The sequence below is a fragment of the Protomyctophum parallelum genome (genome assembly GCF_964188405.1).
Source record: "Protomyctophum parallelum genome assembly, chromosome: 14".
NCBI classification, from domain to species: domain Eukaryota; kingdom Metazoa; phylum Chordata; class Actinopteri; order Myctophiformes; family Myctophidae; genus Protomyctophum; species Protomyctophum parallelum.
The window spans coordinates 49,240,436-49,259,130 of NC_139709.1; the positions used below are offsets into that span (position 1 = coordinate 49,240,436).

The 18,695-nt window shown below is 42.9% G+C and overlaps 1 protein-coding gene across 1 annotated transcript; it reads right to left on the reverse strand.

Moving 5' to 3' along the window:
- Positions 1-3,499: 3,499 nt before the first annotated feature.
- On the reverse strand, positions 3,500-18,484 carry LOC310871372 (sodium- and chloride-dependent glycine transporter 1-like; the record flags this gene model as incomplete). Its single annotated transcript, XM_083782858.1, has 7 exons — positions 3,500-3,754; positions 4,039-4,209; positions 5,008-5,108; positions 5,515-5,614; positions 6,198-6,332; positions 6,708-6,945; positions 18,336-18,484. The coding sequence occupies 7 exons, from the start codon at positions 18,482-18,484 to the stop codon at positions 3,500-3,502; spliced, it is 1,149 nt and encodes a 382-aa protein (XP_083638984.1).
- Positions 18,485-18,695: the final 211 nt, after the last annotated feature.

An 18,695-nucleotide genomic window follows, 5' to 3' on the forward strand; every position in this document is an offset into this window, starting at 1 on the left:
ACACACACATCAATATGAAACTATGGCTGCGCTACACGCAGACTCAGCAGTAAATCCACTACACAGAAAATACACAAAACACTCAACATGGCCTAAATGACACTAACACAGTGATCAAACCCCAGCACACCTCAAACACACCTCCCGTCCCTCGAATAAAAACAAAGAAAAACACACACGTACACACATCGCTCTTACAATTACTATGTTTTTTTGTTTTTTACATGACTGTACAAAGGGATAGGCAGACCAGCAAAGATGTTGAGGGGTGTGATATAGCTAGATAGCATGGTAGCATCGTGGAGGCTATGCACCACTGGCTATACAGAAGGCAGATATACACGGGACTAGGGCTGCAACTATCCTTTAGTCTTAGCGAATTTTCCATTACTCTTTGCTAATCAAAAAGCTATTATTATAGACATTTAAATCAATTTTACACATCAACAAGTCAATTAAATACTTAAAGGACGACTTCACTCATTTTCAACCTATCCACATATTATAATTGGTCCTCACTAACGCTCATGATATGTTTACCACTTATAGGAAGATAGGTTGAAAATGTCTAAATGCATCCTTTAAGTGTTATTTTCTACTTTGTTGCACAACAGTGTCATGCAAAAATAGTGAAACATACTTTGTTACATTTTCTTTTACTTCACCAATAATGACATGCCCCAAATATAGGGATTGATTATTAATATATATTTGTAATCGATTACATCGCTGTTGCAGCCCTAAGCAAGACATAATGATGAAACCAGCACCCCCATCATGCACTGACATTTTAACACTTCGTCCTTCAGCCAGTTTACTCATGCAAATGGGGTATCATAAAAAAATATTATTTTTAAAACAGCAGCTTTTTTCTTTTACAGTGTACAGAGCTGCTAAGTGTTGGAAGAACCCGATTTAGCTGTAGTTGATATGAAACAATTTGATGTTGTGTTCTTTTTTAGATATCATTTCTGGAGAATAGTTATGTAAAAAATACATGTGAATGGATGAGATTAAAATGTTTTGAACCAGTGTTGAACTGGCACAGTGATTAACAGGATCTCGTCTGCTCTATAAAGTCTTGCGTTGTGTGACAGACAGTAACTTTTATTTAAATACTGAGAGGCTTTCTATTACAAAAAGCAGATTAAAAAAATACTAATTAAAAAACAAGTGAGTTTAATTCATGACCATTTGGAAAACAAGACCCACTTTGAGCTTATTGTGTTCGCCTTCACTATATCTAAGGCTACTCTGTGATGAACGTTTCAACTTCATCTCTTCTGAACCTTCTGAACTTCTGAGTCCAGCCACAGCACCTTGAGTCTTTAGTCTGTTAGGCTGGCTATATTAATGACCTAGACTTAGTTTTAGTGTCCTTATGGACTCCTAATCCTTGCTGTATTAGCGTGACTTTGTGGTGATTTCCCCCATTGTTATTCTCCCATTAAAATGTCACATTTTCAGAAGTAAACTTTTCTTTGTGTAAACCCAGTCAATACTGCTAAGATCATAGCTCTACTATGATATGTCCATCGTGGTCATACTGAGATGTTGGAGATAACAGAACACCAGTCACTATCCTATCAAAGCTACCCTATCACACCCTCCAACAAAGTGACAGCGAATCAAGTCATGGTTGAGGAATGGTAAACAGTACGGTTATGTTCAATAAGATTCTGTAACTTCTTTACAAAATAAACATATGTTGTCTTCCTTATAATTATTTACTATGTTACTTTACAATAATGAGAGGTAAAATAAGACAATTCTATTGAAATAACAATACTATACAACTACATTTTAACCTACGTAATTCAGTAAAGTTTTTTTTTTGTTTGTTTTTTCCTTAATGGAGACAAGCTCCATCTCCAAGCCAACCGATTGGCCTTTCTCCTTCCCGTTTTCCCGTATAGTCACCCGACCGCTTGGCTCAGAGCTTTTAAAAAAACAATGCCTACAAAAACATTTAAGGTTCCGTTGCAAAGCGACAGAATGGATACCAGTCTGATATATATATATTTTTTCTATCTGAAAAAGAAAAAAAAAGTGATGAAAGACACAAAAGTTCATGCATGTTGAACACGTTTTTGGTAACATGCCTTGATGGGGGCACATGGCTACATGTTGTGAGAGACTACCGTGACACAAGAACGTTGTGCGTCTTTATCCTATGCTCTGGTCAAGCCGCCTGAAGTGACCCGCCACGTACCAGGATGCATTTCACTTGGAAAGAACGCTTGGAAGACTTAAAAAGAGATGGCACTTTTATGTACAAAAATGAGTTGCATCCACCTATATTATTTCTGCACGGGCGCCGCTCGTACGTGTTGGATTTCCAACAATGAAACATTAACACTAGCCAATTTTAGTTCCCTAAAATCTGCAATCCTAGATTATTAAGCACCTGTAGTCGAAGCAAGGTTTCCACAGGTAAGGAAGAACGTCCACCCAGGAATTGTAGCTCTTTTGGGACCCTGAGATTGGGTATTATTAGGATCTCTTGGGCTTCGGTCAGGATGGACATTTAGAAAGCTGGAGACAAACATGCCTTGTGTTTGAACATGTGTGTAATTTGTGTGCGCATTGTGAGCATGTGCACATAATACACATGTTTAACAGCAGTGGCCATTTTTAAAAGCAGCGGTGACACTAAAAAGGTACAAAAAAAACAACGATCAGGAAGTGTGCTTGTAAATTCCTTGTGCTCTGAGTCACCCTCAAGCAGCAACATGAAATGACGGGCTTCGTCTCAACGGAGGGTGACTATGGTGGAGATCAGTTTTTTGTGCCATGAAACAACGTATCGTTCCTCAATTACCCCTGCACAGAATCATACTATGAAAAGTCATTCTGTCTCCAGCTTTCAAACCGCCAGCACGTTCACTAGAAAGCAGCTGATTTCAAACGGATAAACGTTAGCAAACAAAAAAGAAACAAGGGGGAAAAGGTGAGTGCCCCTCCAGCTGCTACGCTGCGCGTATTTCCACAGGATCTGCCTCCATCTCCCCAATGAGAAGAAGAAGAAACATAGGTCAAGTTGTACAAAAAAGAAAAATGAAAGGAAAAATAAACAAATTAAACAACATCCCCAAACCCCCGACTAAAGAAAAAAAGATTAAAAAAAATAAAAAATAAAAAGGAACTTTTGGGACGATGACCTAATTTATCTTTCTTTCATTCTTTCTTTCTTCTTTTCTATAGAGACGACAGACAGATAGAAGAGGTTAGGACAGAAATAATAAGCCCTTACAATATGTAAAGGTCTCCAGCGAATGGGATCTCCCCCACAGAGGACTGTGGGAAAGTCGGGTGAGGAGAATGGGTGGGTATGAGGTTGGAGGACGTGGGAGGGATGAAGGGAGGGAAAGGGAGAGAAGGTGAATGAGGGAGCAGATGCCGGGGCGGCCGAGGGCCGAGGCCGAAGCCTTCCCCTCCCCTCAGTAATGTGGGCGACCGAGGCTGCGTGGCCCCACCCCTCCCCCCGCCCCCCGAGTGTCTATGCGCTGGGGTTGGGGCTGTTGTGTGTGTTGGTGGTGGTGGAGCCGTTGCTTCCCTGGATGGTGAGGCTGATGTCCTCCTTCTTCTCCTGCTCCTTCTGCTCCTCCTCCTTCGGCTCCTCCTTCTCCTTCTCCTTGAGCGGGCACACCTCCACGGCGTCCGGCTCGGACGCCATGGGCGCATAGACGCCTATCCGGTGCTCGCGGAGGGCAGGGCCCCACTTTGGGTCTGCCCGGCATGCAGCCCGCACCCGCTAGGGAGGGAGAGAGAGAGAGAGAGAGAGAGAGCCACACAGAGAGACAGACAGACAAGAAAGAATAAGTGAAAGGGAGAATGAAAAACAAATAGAAATGAAGACCTCGGTCCCAGTGTTGTCAAACTGTGTGCCAGGTCCTCTGTAGTAGATATTATATGTATGTTTTTTATGGTCTATGGTGCATTATAACCAACCACTGTGCAAAACACCAGTGAGTATGCAGCAGATAAGCCAGGAGAAGCACTCTTCTCCCGGGCGTTCAATGGGACACAGCGCCGTACCTCCATGAAGGTGTTTCCCGGGGACTTGGAGATCTTGTAGAGGGCATAGATGGGTATGCAGACCACCGAGGACATGGCCATAAAGAAGCCGATCAACAGGGCCCAATTGGGGTACACGTAGTCGTTGTAGGTGATGGGCTTGTACTGGATTACCGTGAAAATCAGAATGAACTGGAAGGAGATGTGGGAGAGAAGAAGAGAGTTTATTAAGCCTTCAGTTGAATACCACCATCATCATCATCATCATCTGGTTTCAGGCATTTATTGTTGAATACTAGTTTAAAAACAGTGAGATTTTAATAATTGCTATGGCTGGTCATATTATCACATGACAAAAAAAAAAAGGAGAAAGAAAATAAAAGTTCAGAACACTAATCCATCACGCCGTGTTTCTTGGTCGGCATAGCAGATTAGTGCACTAATATGCTTTCTGTGGAAATACCACTGATCATAGTTGCAAGGGTTCAATTCTCTAGCAAGACGTGCAGAAGTGTAAAACTTTATATCGGGAATAAAGCAACAGCGGCCGGATTGAAATGTAGGTCAGGTCCATAATGACAATGTGTCATGATGCCAGGGACTGTATAAAATACAGCGTTGGCAGGCTTTTGTGAGTTTACACCGGTTCATGCAATCCCAAATGTTCTGGCATTTGTCATTGTTAACTTATGAAATGTTCTGACAAATTTCAGGTCATGTTCCATGGGATGTGAGAAGTTGATTACATGAAAATGACATTGGAACACATTTTCGCAGGGCACTGACAACATACACAGTATCATCAAAAGTGAGTCACAGTAATTCAACTGTGTGTGTGTGTGTGTGTGTGTGTGTGTGTGTGTGTGTGTGTGTGTGAGTGAGTGAGTGAGTGAGTGAGTGAGTGAGTGAGTGAGTGAGTGAGTGCGTGAGTGAGTGAGTGAGTGCGTGCATGCGTGTGTGCGTGCGTGCGACGTGCGTGCGTGCACTTACACTGATGATGACAGGAGAGACGAATCTCCAGCAGACCCTGAAGAAGAGTGGAGGAGGGAATCCCAGCATCATCTCAACGTCTCTGAAGTAGTTCTTGTGGCCTGCACCCATCATGCAACACAACACAGTCAGTCACAGTCCACCACGCAGAGAAGTAGGGCCGGAACAGTTAGCCCATTTAGACCCAGTCTAAATGAATGTTGAAAAGTGTAACAACTTATAGGTGTTCAAGGTCTAAAATTCTAAATGATTATAAAATAAATAAATAAATAATCGTTTCATAATCTATCATTGATATATAACACCTATAAAAACATAGAAAGGCAACATATTAATAAAAGAAAATTGTTTATTGGAATTATTCGAATTCAAATAATTCCAGAGATTCATCAATAGAATAACTCACTACTATGTGTGTGTGTGTGTGTGTGTGTGTGTGTGTGTGTGTGTGTGTGTGTGTGTGTGTGTAGTGGTGAGATACAGCAGGAGATGACCGTGGTTACTTACCATAGACATACATAACACAGATGCACATAATGCAGGAGATGACCACCAGAGAGAAGCTAGCAGCGTAGTTATCCATCAGCAACAGCCAATAGATTCCTGCCTAAACACACACACAGCAAACAAAGGCAAAAGTCAATATTAAAAGTGCGACACACAACGTTCCACCACTAGATGTCACACTACACTCATACAACATCACAATACCTCTTCTGCATGCACTGCAGCACTAATGCACTCCACACACCACTAGAGTTAAGTTAAACTTTAGCTATTGAAAAATAGCAGATCTACAAGCTCATAGTGCACCACCGAGTGGCACAACTTGTAGGTCTGCTATTTTGGAAAAATCGTTAAAATGTGCCTCAAATCTTTCAGAAAATTGACATGATTTAGAAAACATTTTTCTAAATGCTACTTTTGTGTGATGCTGTAGTATGATTGAGTAGGCCATTAATATGTTATATTTATATTTGTATGTTAATATTATATATTTATATATATATATATATATATATATATATATATATATATATATATAAAAAGAAAAAGGTGAAACTATGAAGCTTTCCGCTCGACAGCAACGCTATGTGTTTGTGCAACGTGTATGATGTACCAGTGTGGTTAGTGGAACCCCGAGCAGGAAGCCCACTACAGCCACTCCCCCAGTAACCACGGTGATGTACCTGTGTGGTCAGTGGAACCCCGAGCAGGAAGCCCACTATAGCCACTCCCCCAGTGACCACCATCTTGTTCCTCATGATCCAGTCTGTTCCGATCTCATCGACCACGGCCGTCACCAGGGTCTCCAGCAGGCAAAACTACAAGTACGGCAAACAACACAGGGTCAAAAATCAAGAACTTTAGTATGCCAAACACAGAGATACACATAATAATGAGCTAAAGTCTCAGACAATATCAGCCAGGAGAAAGAAGTTAGACATAAAGTACGGCATTCCAACCATGGCACACAATGTATGCATTTTATGTAGCTTTTCTATACTTAAAGTTGCTTTACAAAACAAAACAAACAAACAATTAGGAAAATAACAAAAATGGTAAAAACTAATTGAAACAGAGATAATGTGATTCCACTTGCAATACCCGTATTGTGGTATTCTCAACCTTGAGACTGAATTCACACCAATACACCGAACCAAACAAAATGTCCATGAACACGTGCTCCCGGGTCTCACCTGCGTGCCCAGTCCCAGCAGGATCAGCATGAAGAAGAACAGCAGGGACCAGAGCGGCGAGATGGGCAGCAGAGTGAGGGCTTCTGGGTAGGCCACGAAGGCCAGCCCCGGGCCGTGGTCAGCCACCTCGTCCACGGGGACGCCCAGGTGGTGAGCCATGAAGCCCAGGATGGAGAAGATGACGAAGCCCGCGTACACGCTGGTCGCACAGTTCGTTATGCTGATGATGATGCTGTCCCTGGATATATGAGACAGAGAAAACTAAGCGTCAGGAGTGATTCAACTTGAGCAGTGCAGTTGAGCATGCTGTTGAGAAGTGACACTGCGGCTGAAACTAGCTAGCATGCTGGCAGTTGAGTGTAAAGGTTAATGCAGTCTTTTCAGATGCAGTTAATTGCTAGCTAATCTCTCAAGAACAGCACTGTTTTTTCTTTTTTTGGCCGATGGGTTCCCATATTGATTGCTAGCATACACATTGTAATAATGGCAAGGGTTAGTAAAAGTATTTTTATCTATTTATTAAGTCAAATGAATTCATTCAAATAATGATGTATAGGACACAAATTTCCATTTTACCCCCCATAAAACTCTATAGCTTTGACAGAAGACAAACAAATCCAGAACCATGTCCACTTAGGACCAGATACGGTATTAATACTAAACTTCATTTCAGTTTTTAAGGTACAATGACTGCATTTCAGCTTTTAAGTCACTTGGGTGCTGCAGGAGGCCTGGTATAGAAGGTCGTCCAATGATCCCTGGGTCGGCGGTTCGAATCCCGGCTCCTCCTGTCCACATGTCAAAGTGTCCTTGGGCAAGACACTGAACCCTACATGACCTCCAATGAGTCGGTCGGTGTGAGCTCGCCACCATTGGTGTGTGAAAGTGGGAAGTGAGGACGCTGGCGTCGACTCTTCGCCGCTTCACCTCCCAATGTATGAATGAATGAAATGAAATATCCTTCACAATGTGTGCTACATTCATCCATTCACACAGATGGTGGAGGCCACCATGCAGGGAAGCACCCTGCAACGGTAGAAGTTCAATGCGGTTCATCTCACGGACACTTCTTCAACATGAAGCCAGGAAGAGCCGGGGATTTAACCGGGAACCTTCAGGTTTCCACAAGGCCACTCATACCTCCAGAGCCACAGCTGCCAAGGAAGATGATTATGCGACTGACTGTACTGCTGCACGAGGAGATACCACGCACAACCTCACACACTCCTGGCAGAAGAACAAAATGATAATGCTCTGCCTTCAAACACCCCCCCCCCCAGTTTATATTTCCTCCAACGCTTGCTCCTTCAGCACACAACCTACATTACAGCTCACTCACATGGGACTCAGCAGCATCTTCCTCTGCTCCTTATCTTCTTCCCTGAACCCACCACCCCCATTCCCTCAACCCTCAGGCACACCAGCTCTCGGGCACACAGGCTTACAGGTTCCTTAACTGCAGTCAAAACAAAGTTTCCTTTATCTCCGTCGCTCCCGCTGACCTCCCCTTATCTCACGTCTCTCCACCCCGTCCCTCATTTATATTTAGTCAAGACTTTTCCTCTTCGGCACCTACAACTTGAGCCCTCCGCACTCCGCCGTGAAACCTCACGTGCCTTACAGGGAGAGGCCGAATGACAGGTCCTCCTCCTCTCAACTATCCTCCCCCCTTGCATTTTCTCCTTCCTCGTGTCCCTCTCTGTACAGTGGCCTCATTACCTCCAGTACTGTCTAAGACAAGCTCTCTATTCTGTCACCACTGTGACATGCATGTACAGTCGGCCCTTCACTTCCTTTCTCATCCCTCTATCTTTACGTCATCGCCTATGCATGCTTGTCCTCTCCTCTTACTGCAGTCCCCCCCCCCCCACCCCCTGCCAGGCTTATCTCCGGGTATGGCTACACTTGTTTTTACAATGCAAATGTTTGCAATCACATCGCAACTCAGGTGTGTCCGCATGTGTGTTCACACTTGACATTTCAGTGCACATGCCTGCTCAGATTTGCAATGGGTGAGGCCCCAGGACTTGGGAAGACGCAGGTGTATTCTACAACTGAAAAGGCTCGAGCATAATATATGCTCCATCAGGCAATTAAGCATGAATTGTACGTTATCGTTTTATTTGACCGTTATTTTTTTACAGGTGAATTCCATTGAGATACAAGATCTCTGTTACGAGGGAGCCCTTCTACTGCTGTGGTTGTGCTGCTCCTTAAACCAAACCAGACCAAAATAACAACATCGTCATTGTCACTACAGGGAAAATGGGGTCCTTCGAATGGTTAGGGTTCACCAACCAAAAACTTCAACAAGCAAGTTTCTTAGCAATTATGTTCATTAGTTAGGCACTAGGAAAGGCCATTGGTTGACTGGGGAGCAGAGGAAGTTTTCAAGATATCTTGTCAAGTGTGAGCAAGAGGTATTTCCTATTTTTTGGCGAAATGGTGGCGCTAGAGGAAGGAATATGGGTCACCAAAATCAGTCGGACCAATCATAGGCGGAGCATGATGTTACACAGGAATCCAGCCTGCAGTTTTCAAGATATGATATTTGGGACCAAACCAACAGCCAAGCCTCAACCCCTGCCACTAGCAGGAGCTAAAAATAATGATGCTAAAAATAATGATGCTGCACAGTAAGTACCTGGCAATCCAACCTGTAGTTTTTATAGAATGGCCCTAGGTTATATGCTACAAAAACATTTGGCTTTTTACAGTAATGGGACCATTGATTTACATAGTCTACTGTAACTTTTAAGCTTAAAAGGATCCCTGGCTAATGAGACAAATATGCCTTAAAACATTATACTTGCCCTCTACAACTAAAATAAAAAAATAAAAACACCTTCAATATTTTATTTATTTCATAAATAGAGAATCTTTCACTCAATAGGAGCTGCTCCTGTCGCAAGTTGATGATGTCATATGGCCTATGGAATGTATGGAATGCATATGCTAATACAAATCACACCTGTGTGAACTGAGTGGTGCAACTCCCCTCTCCCCCACTCCCCTCTCTCTCTCTCTCATTAGCAGACAACAGTACAGCACTATCTCTCTCTCTCTGTTTCTGGCACAACAGCGCCCCTACTGGTACTAATAGTCATACTCGTGCTCATTAACGGCACATAGGCGGGTGAACCAACACATAGGCGGACACTCGGACACGGACATTGCTGTTCCTTGGAGTGGTTGCACCACTCAAAAAACAACTTAATACTTCCTAAGGTTAATATGAGCATCAAAGCAATATTTTTAAATAATTTGTATTAGCATGTGCTAACATTACATAGGGCTGGACCACACATATGACATCGTCAACTTGCGACGGAATCAGTTCCTATTGAGTGAAAGATTATCTTTTCACGAAAGAAATAAAATGTTTATGGTGTTTTTATTTTTAGTTATAGAGGGCAAGTATAATGTTTTAAGGCATATTTGTCTCAATAGCCAGGGATCCTTAACAGTTAATGACATAATTACACAATCAGCATGGTGACAATCAGACATGAATCCAGATTCAACATCCCTAGGCCTGACCAATAAGCATTTAACAACCAAGCATGTAGGACGTTTTCAGCGTTCAAGGCATAAATGCAATACATAGGCCTAATTGGTCTAGATTGTGCCCAAATAGCTACCTAAACTTCACTGGGATGTGAACTCGATGTGAGCCAGGCCGCCTCAGCAGGAAGCCTGGCTCGCAATGTGGCCAAGAGTGTTCACACCTTCGCAGTTAAAGAGAGGGTAACATATTTTTTATTTGCAAAACTGTTGACACACGTCTCTCAGAAAACCTTTACGTTTTCCAACGATATATAACAAATGTCTGGGGGTAAAATACACATTTGACATTTTAGGTTTATAAAATAAAATCATTACATCCACCATTTTGGGGAAAATCTTCGGAATCTGTTGATGACACGGTTGTGTGACGTCAACAGTGGATGCTAACTCGGATAGACACGCCCACTTCCTTATCACCCACTTCCTTATCAGACCTCCAGCAGCGCGGGGGAAAAGGACTGCACAGAAGTTCTTGACGGATTTGACGACGTTCACTACTTCACTCTTGTCTTGGCACAGCACACACTACGCACGCACAAACCCGGTCCCATGAGAGAGAGCTTGGCGCGATATATTTTTATTTTCTCTAAAAAAACTATGCCAAAGCGGTGCGTGATCGGTGGGTGCAGCAATGTCGCTGTGGAAGGCCGACCAATACATGTTTGGCCCAAGAACGACAAAACAGCCAAGAAGTGGGACACCTTTGTGCGCATCAAACGGTCCGATTGGAACAAGGGAGTCCCAGGCGTGTCCAATATATGTGGAGAGCACTTCGTCCCTACGGATTACGAAGCATATGGGCAGTGGAAGGCTGGTTTTGTGTCGAGGCCACGACTAAAAAAAGACGCCGTCCCTTCTGTCCATCGATCCACTGTTGGTGTATGTGGCCAGTCCGCTGCGACAGTAGTTCGGCCGAAGTCGAGGGCCTTACACGTTATGGAAGTAAACAGGGTAAGAATCTTGTTTTGTGTTGTTGTAGAATACTGTCACCGAAGTAATGTACAGTACGTCTATTTGATTACTCTCCTACCAACGTGGTTTAGAATATCCCGCCATTGTATTGTAATTACTTATAATAATGTCGCGGTTTATAATAATTGAATAACGTCTCAGGTAGTTTTACTAATGTAATACCGAATAATTGCTGACATCCCAAGTAGACTGAATTGCAAATAGACCTGAACTCGGTAGCTAACACATAATGACACAGCAGTGGTTCTGGTTTCTCAATCTTTCCCAAAGACCCACAAATTGACATGAATACTAGACCACCATTTAAAAATATATGTCGGGGACCCCATCCCTATAAGGGAAGGATATTTGGTAACATTTTGATCTTTGGGACCCCACATCTATCATCCGTAATAATTTAAATCTGATCTTGTACACATGGAACCTAATGGACTCTTGTTCCATTTGTACACTCAGAGCAACTCACGTTATATTTGGAAAAAATTACTCACAGGTTCTATGGTTAGTTTTACCCTGACCCTATTTGAGAAACACAGGACCACAGTAGAAACAAGCCACTGTGCCTTTTTTTTTTTTTTTTTATCCTTTTAGCATCATTGTAAAATCATACCACTGTACTATTTGCAAACTGTTACTGTATTCATTTTCAGTCAATCAAAATCATAGGCCTAAATGTATATGAATGAACATTTGATTTGCATAATTATGTAAGGGATTACACCTTCTGAAAAGTTATCTGGATGGAAAGATTTTAACAGTTTCCGTGCCGGGAATGGATTACTCCAGGTTAATGTCGCTGCCATAAAAGACTTACGCGACTTTTGTTTTATGTGTTTAATCCGCCGTAATGTAAACAAAAAAAAGAAAATTCTTTTTCGCCGCTTAGGAAGAGAGGAGGTGCATTTCGTGTTGACAATGAACCGGAAATCGTCACATGCTGTGAGCTGCTAGGGCTTCTGGGAAATTGAGGCCAATGCAAACGCATTGGGTTCAACGCCTCATGGAGGCGGGTCCTGTGCTGCCTCTTCTCGGTGTAGCAAGATGGCGGGTGGTTCGATCGTTCATAACAAACGGGGGGAGCTATTTTCGCTCGATTTTCGCGGATTAAAAGCCCAAATAATTCAGCGTGTGCTCTAAAGGTAATACAACAATCTCGGCAGTGAAGGGGGGTTGATTAAAATGCGGGTTAATCGTAAAAAACAGTCAAACTGTTAAAATTAAAACGGCAAATTAATTAGATATGAACCTAGTTTAGGTATGTAAACTTTAGGTATGTAAACTACCAACAGCAGCAAGTGTATGTTACAGTGTAATATATTATAGTTTAATAGATTCAGTACTGGTAGTGTACTGGCCGCCCCCCATATCCAGTTATTACATTGGCACTGCATATTGTAATGGTTATGTTCTGTGCTTTTTTTTATAAAGTGCCTGGCAGCCGCGGTCACACAAAAGGTAGAGGCTCCTTCGACGTCTATGTCTTCCTCTGTGACCCCAAGTCAGCCCGTCGAGCCCGAGGCAATATCCATGGCTTTACTTCCTGAAGTTCCTGCTGTAACTCGAGGAACGCAGTGCTCCTGGATAGCTACTCCACATAAGACCGTTGGTGAGTAATGTAAACAGTGTCAGACTTGGCCCTGTGTGTCGAAGTGTCTTTGAACAAGACACTGAACCTCTAATTTATCCCATTTGCCTTGCATGGCTTCCTGTGGCATCGGTGTGTGAGAATGGGTGAATGTAATGTTCAATCTATATAAAGCGCTTTAGTAAATTCACCATTCACCATATAACTACAAGTACTCAATTGACTATAATTGCAGGTTTTCAATGCTCGCCCAAAATGGTCGACATTGGGGTAGGCCTACAATGTGAACTCCTATGTGAGCTAGAGGTCATGGAGGTGGAGGAGGAGGAGGAGGAGGAGGAGAAGGAAGGGATGGATGATGATGATGATGAAGATTATGTCCCATCAGAGGATGAAGCGGATGAGGAGATGACATCTGTGACTCGGTCAGTGGCCATTTAGTTTGGTGCCACATTTATGCTTTGCCAAAACACATCATGTGGTGTGTTGATGTTCAAGCCATCGTTTAACAGCTCTAACTGTATTTTCCAATACAATGAAATCACAACTATTCAACCCATAGCTGATAGCTCTAAATCTGTACTATCTGAGAGTTCTATCACTTACCCTTTATACTTTATGAAGTTTACCATAATTTATTGTATTTCCGTATGATAGTCTATTTGACATCCTCCAGTGTCCCTTGTACAGGATATCTCTACGCAGATCTACAAGCTCACAATGTGCCGTAAATGTTACAAGTTGTGAACATGTAGATTTGTTATTTTTGGAGAATGTTTGTCTCAGAATAAGTGGTTAATATTTAATTTATTCTTTCTTTTCCAGAGAGCCAGCAACCGCATACCGAGGTCCTGTGGAGGACCAGAAATACATTGTGTTTGAGTCGCAGCTAATGACCCTTTTCCAAACCTGTGAGTTGTGTTTTGAGAAGACACCTGGCAAAGTCAGAGTAAATGGAACAGCAGTCTACATCACTCAGTCTTGCACATCGTGTGGCCATGTGAAGCAGTGGAACAGCCAGCCAAAGATTGGCAAGATTGCTGCTGGGAATTTGCTGCTTTCCGCTGCCATTCTTGTTTCGGGAAGCATGCCGACCAAAGCTCTTCGAATGCTCAATATTATGGGACTGGCAACAATCCATCGCAACACATTCTTCAGGCACCAGAAAGCACACCTTCTACCTGCCATTGTCAAACTGTGGAAGGATGAGCAAAGTGACATCATCAGGTCCCTTGAAGAGATGCCTGGACCACTGGTGTTGTCAGGGGATGGAAGGAGTGACAGCCCTGGACACTCGGCAAAGTTTGGAACAGTCAGCGTCATTGAGCAGAGAATCAACACAATTTTGCATGTTGAGATTGTCCAGGTATGTTCTGTTGTGTTCATTTCAAGTTGTAAAATGCTCAATGATCTGTAGTGGCTGATCCATCTGGTTTCTCCTTTACATGTGTTTTGTTTTGTTTTGTTTTGTTTGTTCTCCATCTTAGAGTAACGAGGTCAAGAGCTCATCATGGTGTGAACTGGTTGGACTGCAGAGAACCAAGGTGTTCCTAGACACTGCTGGATTAAGTGGGAACACTCATCACTGACAGAAATCGTCAGGTAGCAAAGTGGGTTCGGGAGTTCTGGATTGGAGTCAACCATCGGTTTGACATATGGCACATTGCCAAAGGTATGATCTAATGTGTATTTACAGTGCTTGTGCTATTTTGTATTTATTTTGAATTAGTAAACCAACAAACTCACCATTTCTAATCAATAACTAATATTTAGTAATTGTAACTAACAATCAAACAATCGTGTTTATATTGTAGACTAATTACATATACTTATGTATACTATGTGTAGGCATCGCCAAGCAGATCGACTTGCTGGCCTCCAGGAAGGAAAGCGTTGATGCGGGGCTTTGGCGGAAGTCCATCATCAACCACCTGTACTGGTCTGCTGCATCAAGCACAGAAGAAGAAAGAGACATGATTTTGGCCAAGTGGCAGATTGTTCTCTTTCACTATGATCTCGAAGGACATTTCACTGCTGTCCACAGACCACCAGACATCCAGTTTAGAGGCGTACCATTCACTGATCCTCCAATTCCTCCCAAAGCACACAGCCTTCTCCTACACAGGAATGCATGCCAGGTAGGCAATACATTTTGAAATAATGTTATGGTATAAACCAAGGGTCTGCAACCTAATTAAATTAAGTGCCATGTTTTTATTTTCTAGATAATCAGCGTGCCGTGTCAACATTCATTTTAATGACATATTTAAAACCAGAAATCGTCTCTCTCCGAAATATGCCAGTTTGCCAGTGATAACCCTCATTTGTGCCAATGGAACCGGTGCCAAAGGTTGCTTACCCCTGGTATTACGATTGTATGTATGGCTTTACTATTCAGAGACATGCTCTATTTTTGTTCTCTACTCGTTCATTAGAACATACCTTGCTGCCATGCACTACAATGAGAACAGTGGCCGCATGCAGGCAGTTCGAAAAGATGGTAGGCTCAGATGGTCAGTTGTGTTCCCGAAGGCCAAGAAGGGAGAGTATTCACTTCGCCCAGTGAAAACTGAAGCCACTTATGGTGAGTGTCTACATTCTACAATATAATTTAGCAGCCTTGTAGCAACTATTGCTGCTGTAGCAGTTATCTTGAACATATTGCCATTTGGTTACAGAATACACAGCTAAAATGATGCAGATGGTTGTCTGCAAAGTGTCGGGAGACATTGATGGCACCCAGATCGCAATGCCTCTGTCCCCACCACCCTTGTGCCACGATGCTACTCGCCCTGAGGTGAGCCATGCCGTAGCGTCCTATGTGAGTCGCTTCAAGAACAAGTAGCAATCTACGGTGAGTTTCTACAATAGCATTATGTTGTCTCACGCAGTTATTACATTGATATATCCCTATATACTATGCATACTTCCGTCATTGTTATACTGCTTTTGTGTGTGTGTGTGTGTGTGTGTGTGTGTGTGTGTGTGTGTGTGTGTGTGTGTGTGTGTGTGTGTGTGTGTGTGTGTGTGTGTGTGTGTTGGTGTGTGTGTGTGTGTGTGTGTGTCAATGACAGAATTTGCGGTGGTGATGGTGGTGAGGTTGATAGGACAGCCCAGAATCATCCAGCATCGAACCAGGGGCGCCCACACTTGAGATCAAATGACCAGCTCTGGCCAGCTCTACCCTAGATCTACCCATCCCAACAAAAACTAAAACAAATGAATACCAAAAGAATACACAGGTTTCAGGTCTTCCAACATCATACCCCTCACTCGGGTGACCCAGTCGGGGTGATCAAGTCCCGACTTACGTCCCAGTAGTTACCCTCGATCAGTCCCATTAGGGAAAAACAAGGGACACACAATCCGCTGCTCCAGAACTACTCTGCTGGTTCTGCTGGTTTAATTTGTGTACTAATCTCATTTGTTAGTCCTTCCTTCAGTAGTGAAAATAGAAACGGGGAAAGAGTATTGATTGATTGTATACTTTATAAACAGGCTTTGGTCCAAGCCCCTAGGGCCTAGGCTTGTTTCCATTGTGGTCATCTGTATAATATCTGAATCGGTATCGGCAGATATGATCCTGCAAATAATCGGATTTCATAATCATGCACCCGGCATGTCATATGGTCTACCTGCCCCTGCACCTCCAAGCAGACAAGTATACTAGAAGACAACACGCATTGTTTTCTTTTAATGATGATCTTTTGCATAGTATTGTATACAGTATTTGTCTATCAAATGTTTTGATGAATTGAGTACAAAAGGACCCCAACGGAAACAAGCCATAGCATTTCTTGGATTCATCCTTTTAGCAGATTGTACTTCCCTGTGCTTATCCATCAAAGCTGTTAGTTAATAAATTATAATAATAAGTACATCTGAGATCCAGGAAATCGTTTCAATGTTTACAATCTACTATGCCTGCAATGTGATCCTGCCGAAATGCCTACGACCTGAACTTTTCACAGAGTACATGTTTATGTCTGGATATTTATGTTCAAGAATCAAAATATGAAGGGGCACAAAGACATTTACTACAAGCACAAATGAAAGCACCTGAAGCCATTATTGTCTCCACCAGGCCGAAGGCATGTGGGGAGAGTATGTTTTGCACTCCGTCCGTCCGTGTGTCCGTCCGTCCGTGTGTGTGTCCGTCCGTCCGTGTGTCCGTGAACAGCTAATCTCGGCCACCGTTAACCCGGTCGATGCCATATTTTGCACACACACTCCCTGGATGCCAACGATGAACCTCTGCCCCAAACTTTCCAGAACAGCCTGTTATAGCGCCACCAGGAGGCCGCTTTGTGCAAAACAAGTTTTTGCACAGTACACCTACAGATTTTGTCCAAACATCACGCAAATTGGTACACAGTCTCTCTAGAGCCATTCAACGAAACCGGTCTTTCAGATTTCCAGAACGGCCTGTTATAGCGCCACCAGGAGGCCGCTTTGTGCAAAACAAGTTTTTGCACAGTACACCTACAGATTTTGTCCAAACATCACGCAAATTGGTACACAGTCTCTCTAGAGCCATTCAACGAAACCGGTCTTTCAGATTTCTCAGACTCCATCCTGATTGGTTAAGATTGGCTTCCAAAGTTCACAGGAGTGCTCAGTTTCAAACAAAATGCTGCAAATCATGAACACATCGCGTGATTTCCGTGAAATTGTGCACCCACATTCCCACTAGGCAGAGGACGAAATGCCACATGAACAATTTCAACTCAGCCTCAAGGTGGCGCTATAACTGGCCAAAAAGTGTTTTTACCTCTAACTGCACGGATCTGTGGATAACTTTGTATGCCAACTCCCTAGAGGCCAAGGAAAAACCTTTGCCTGGAATTCTTCACATCTGCTCATCCTGGTGGAGACCTGTGCCCAGTAGGGCACTTTTTCTAGTTGGTAATATGTAGAGGAGCCATTTATTGTAATTAAAAGGTTACATTGGGATTTTATGGCAGCCTGAAGCCAGTGTAGGGAATTCCGGGGTCATTAGGAAAAGTCTGTCTAATGACATGAACAGCACATGAGGGAATGGGGATTCTGTTGCGTCTCCCAAGTCTGTGCCAGTTCCACCAAATAAACTGTCTGTAGGCGATGTAGCGGAACTTCCTGAGAAAGAAGAAATAAAAAAATAGTTTTCTGGTTTTGGTGAAATATTGTTTTTGACATTGTGTTATGTTGTGGCAACTAAATGAGTAATGTGTTGGTATCAATTACTACACTGCAAGGTAAATTACATGGTGCAAATGTCAATTTGGTAAAAAAACCTGTATAAGGAGATGTGAGTAGTATAATGTAACATAGCCATTTGGTCAGTGGGGTCCTCTAGAGATGTATCATCACTTTGACAAGGTTTAAATGACGATTTAAAAACCACTATAATTATTGGCAAGCAAAGCAATGTATGAGGCGTGAGCTCCATGTTGGAATCAAGGAAAGGTAAAGTGTTTGGTTGTGTAATGTATATTATTATGACTATGTATGTATATGACACTCACTCATGCTGAGTGTGAAGTTCCTCAGCATCATCTCTGTGGTCGTAGAACCAATGATGGTATGCTGTTCTGAGGACGTTGACATCCAGACAGATAGTTGGGAACCCAGGGTGGTCTGTGATGCATCGAATCGGCTCTTGAGTCTCAGCCATGGTGCTGAGTGTCTGTGCGTAGCTATGGCAGCACTTACACTCTACATGGGTTGGCCGCACAGTGCACTTCCCACAGTTACACCTGCAACAGCAATATAGATTTACGGTTACCACTATTAAGCTACTTGATATGAAAATGAACTATGCAGACTATATTATTTACCAATTGGTGTTGCCCACTCTTGGAGGAGATCCTCTAGCTGGGCCTGGC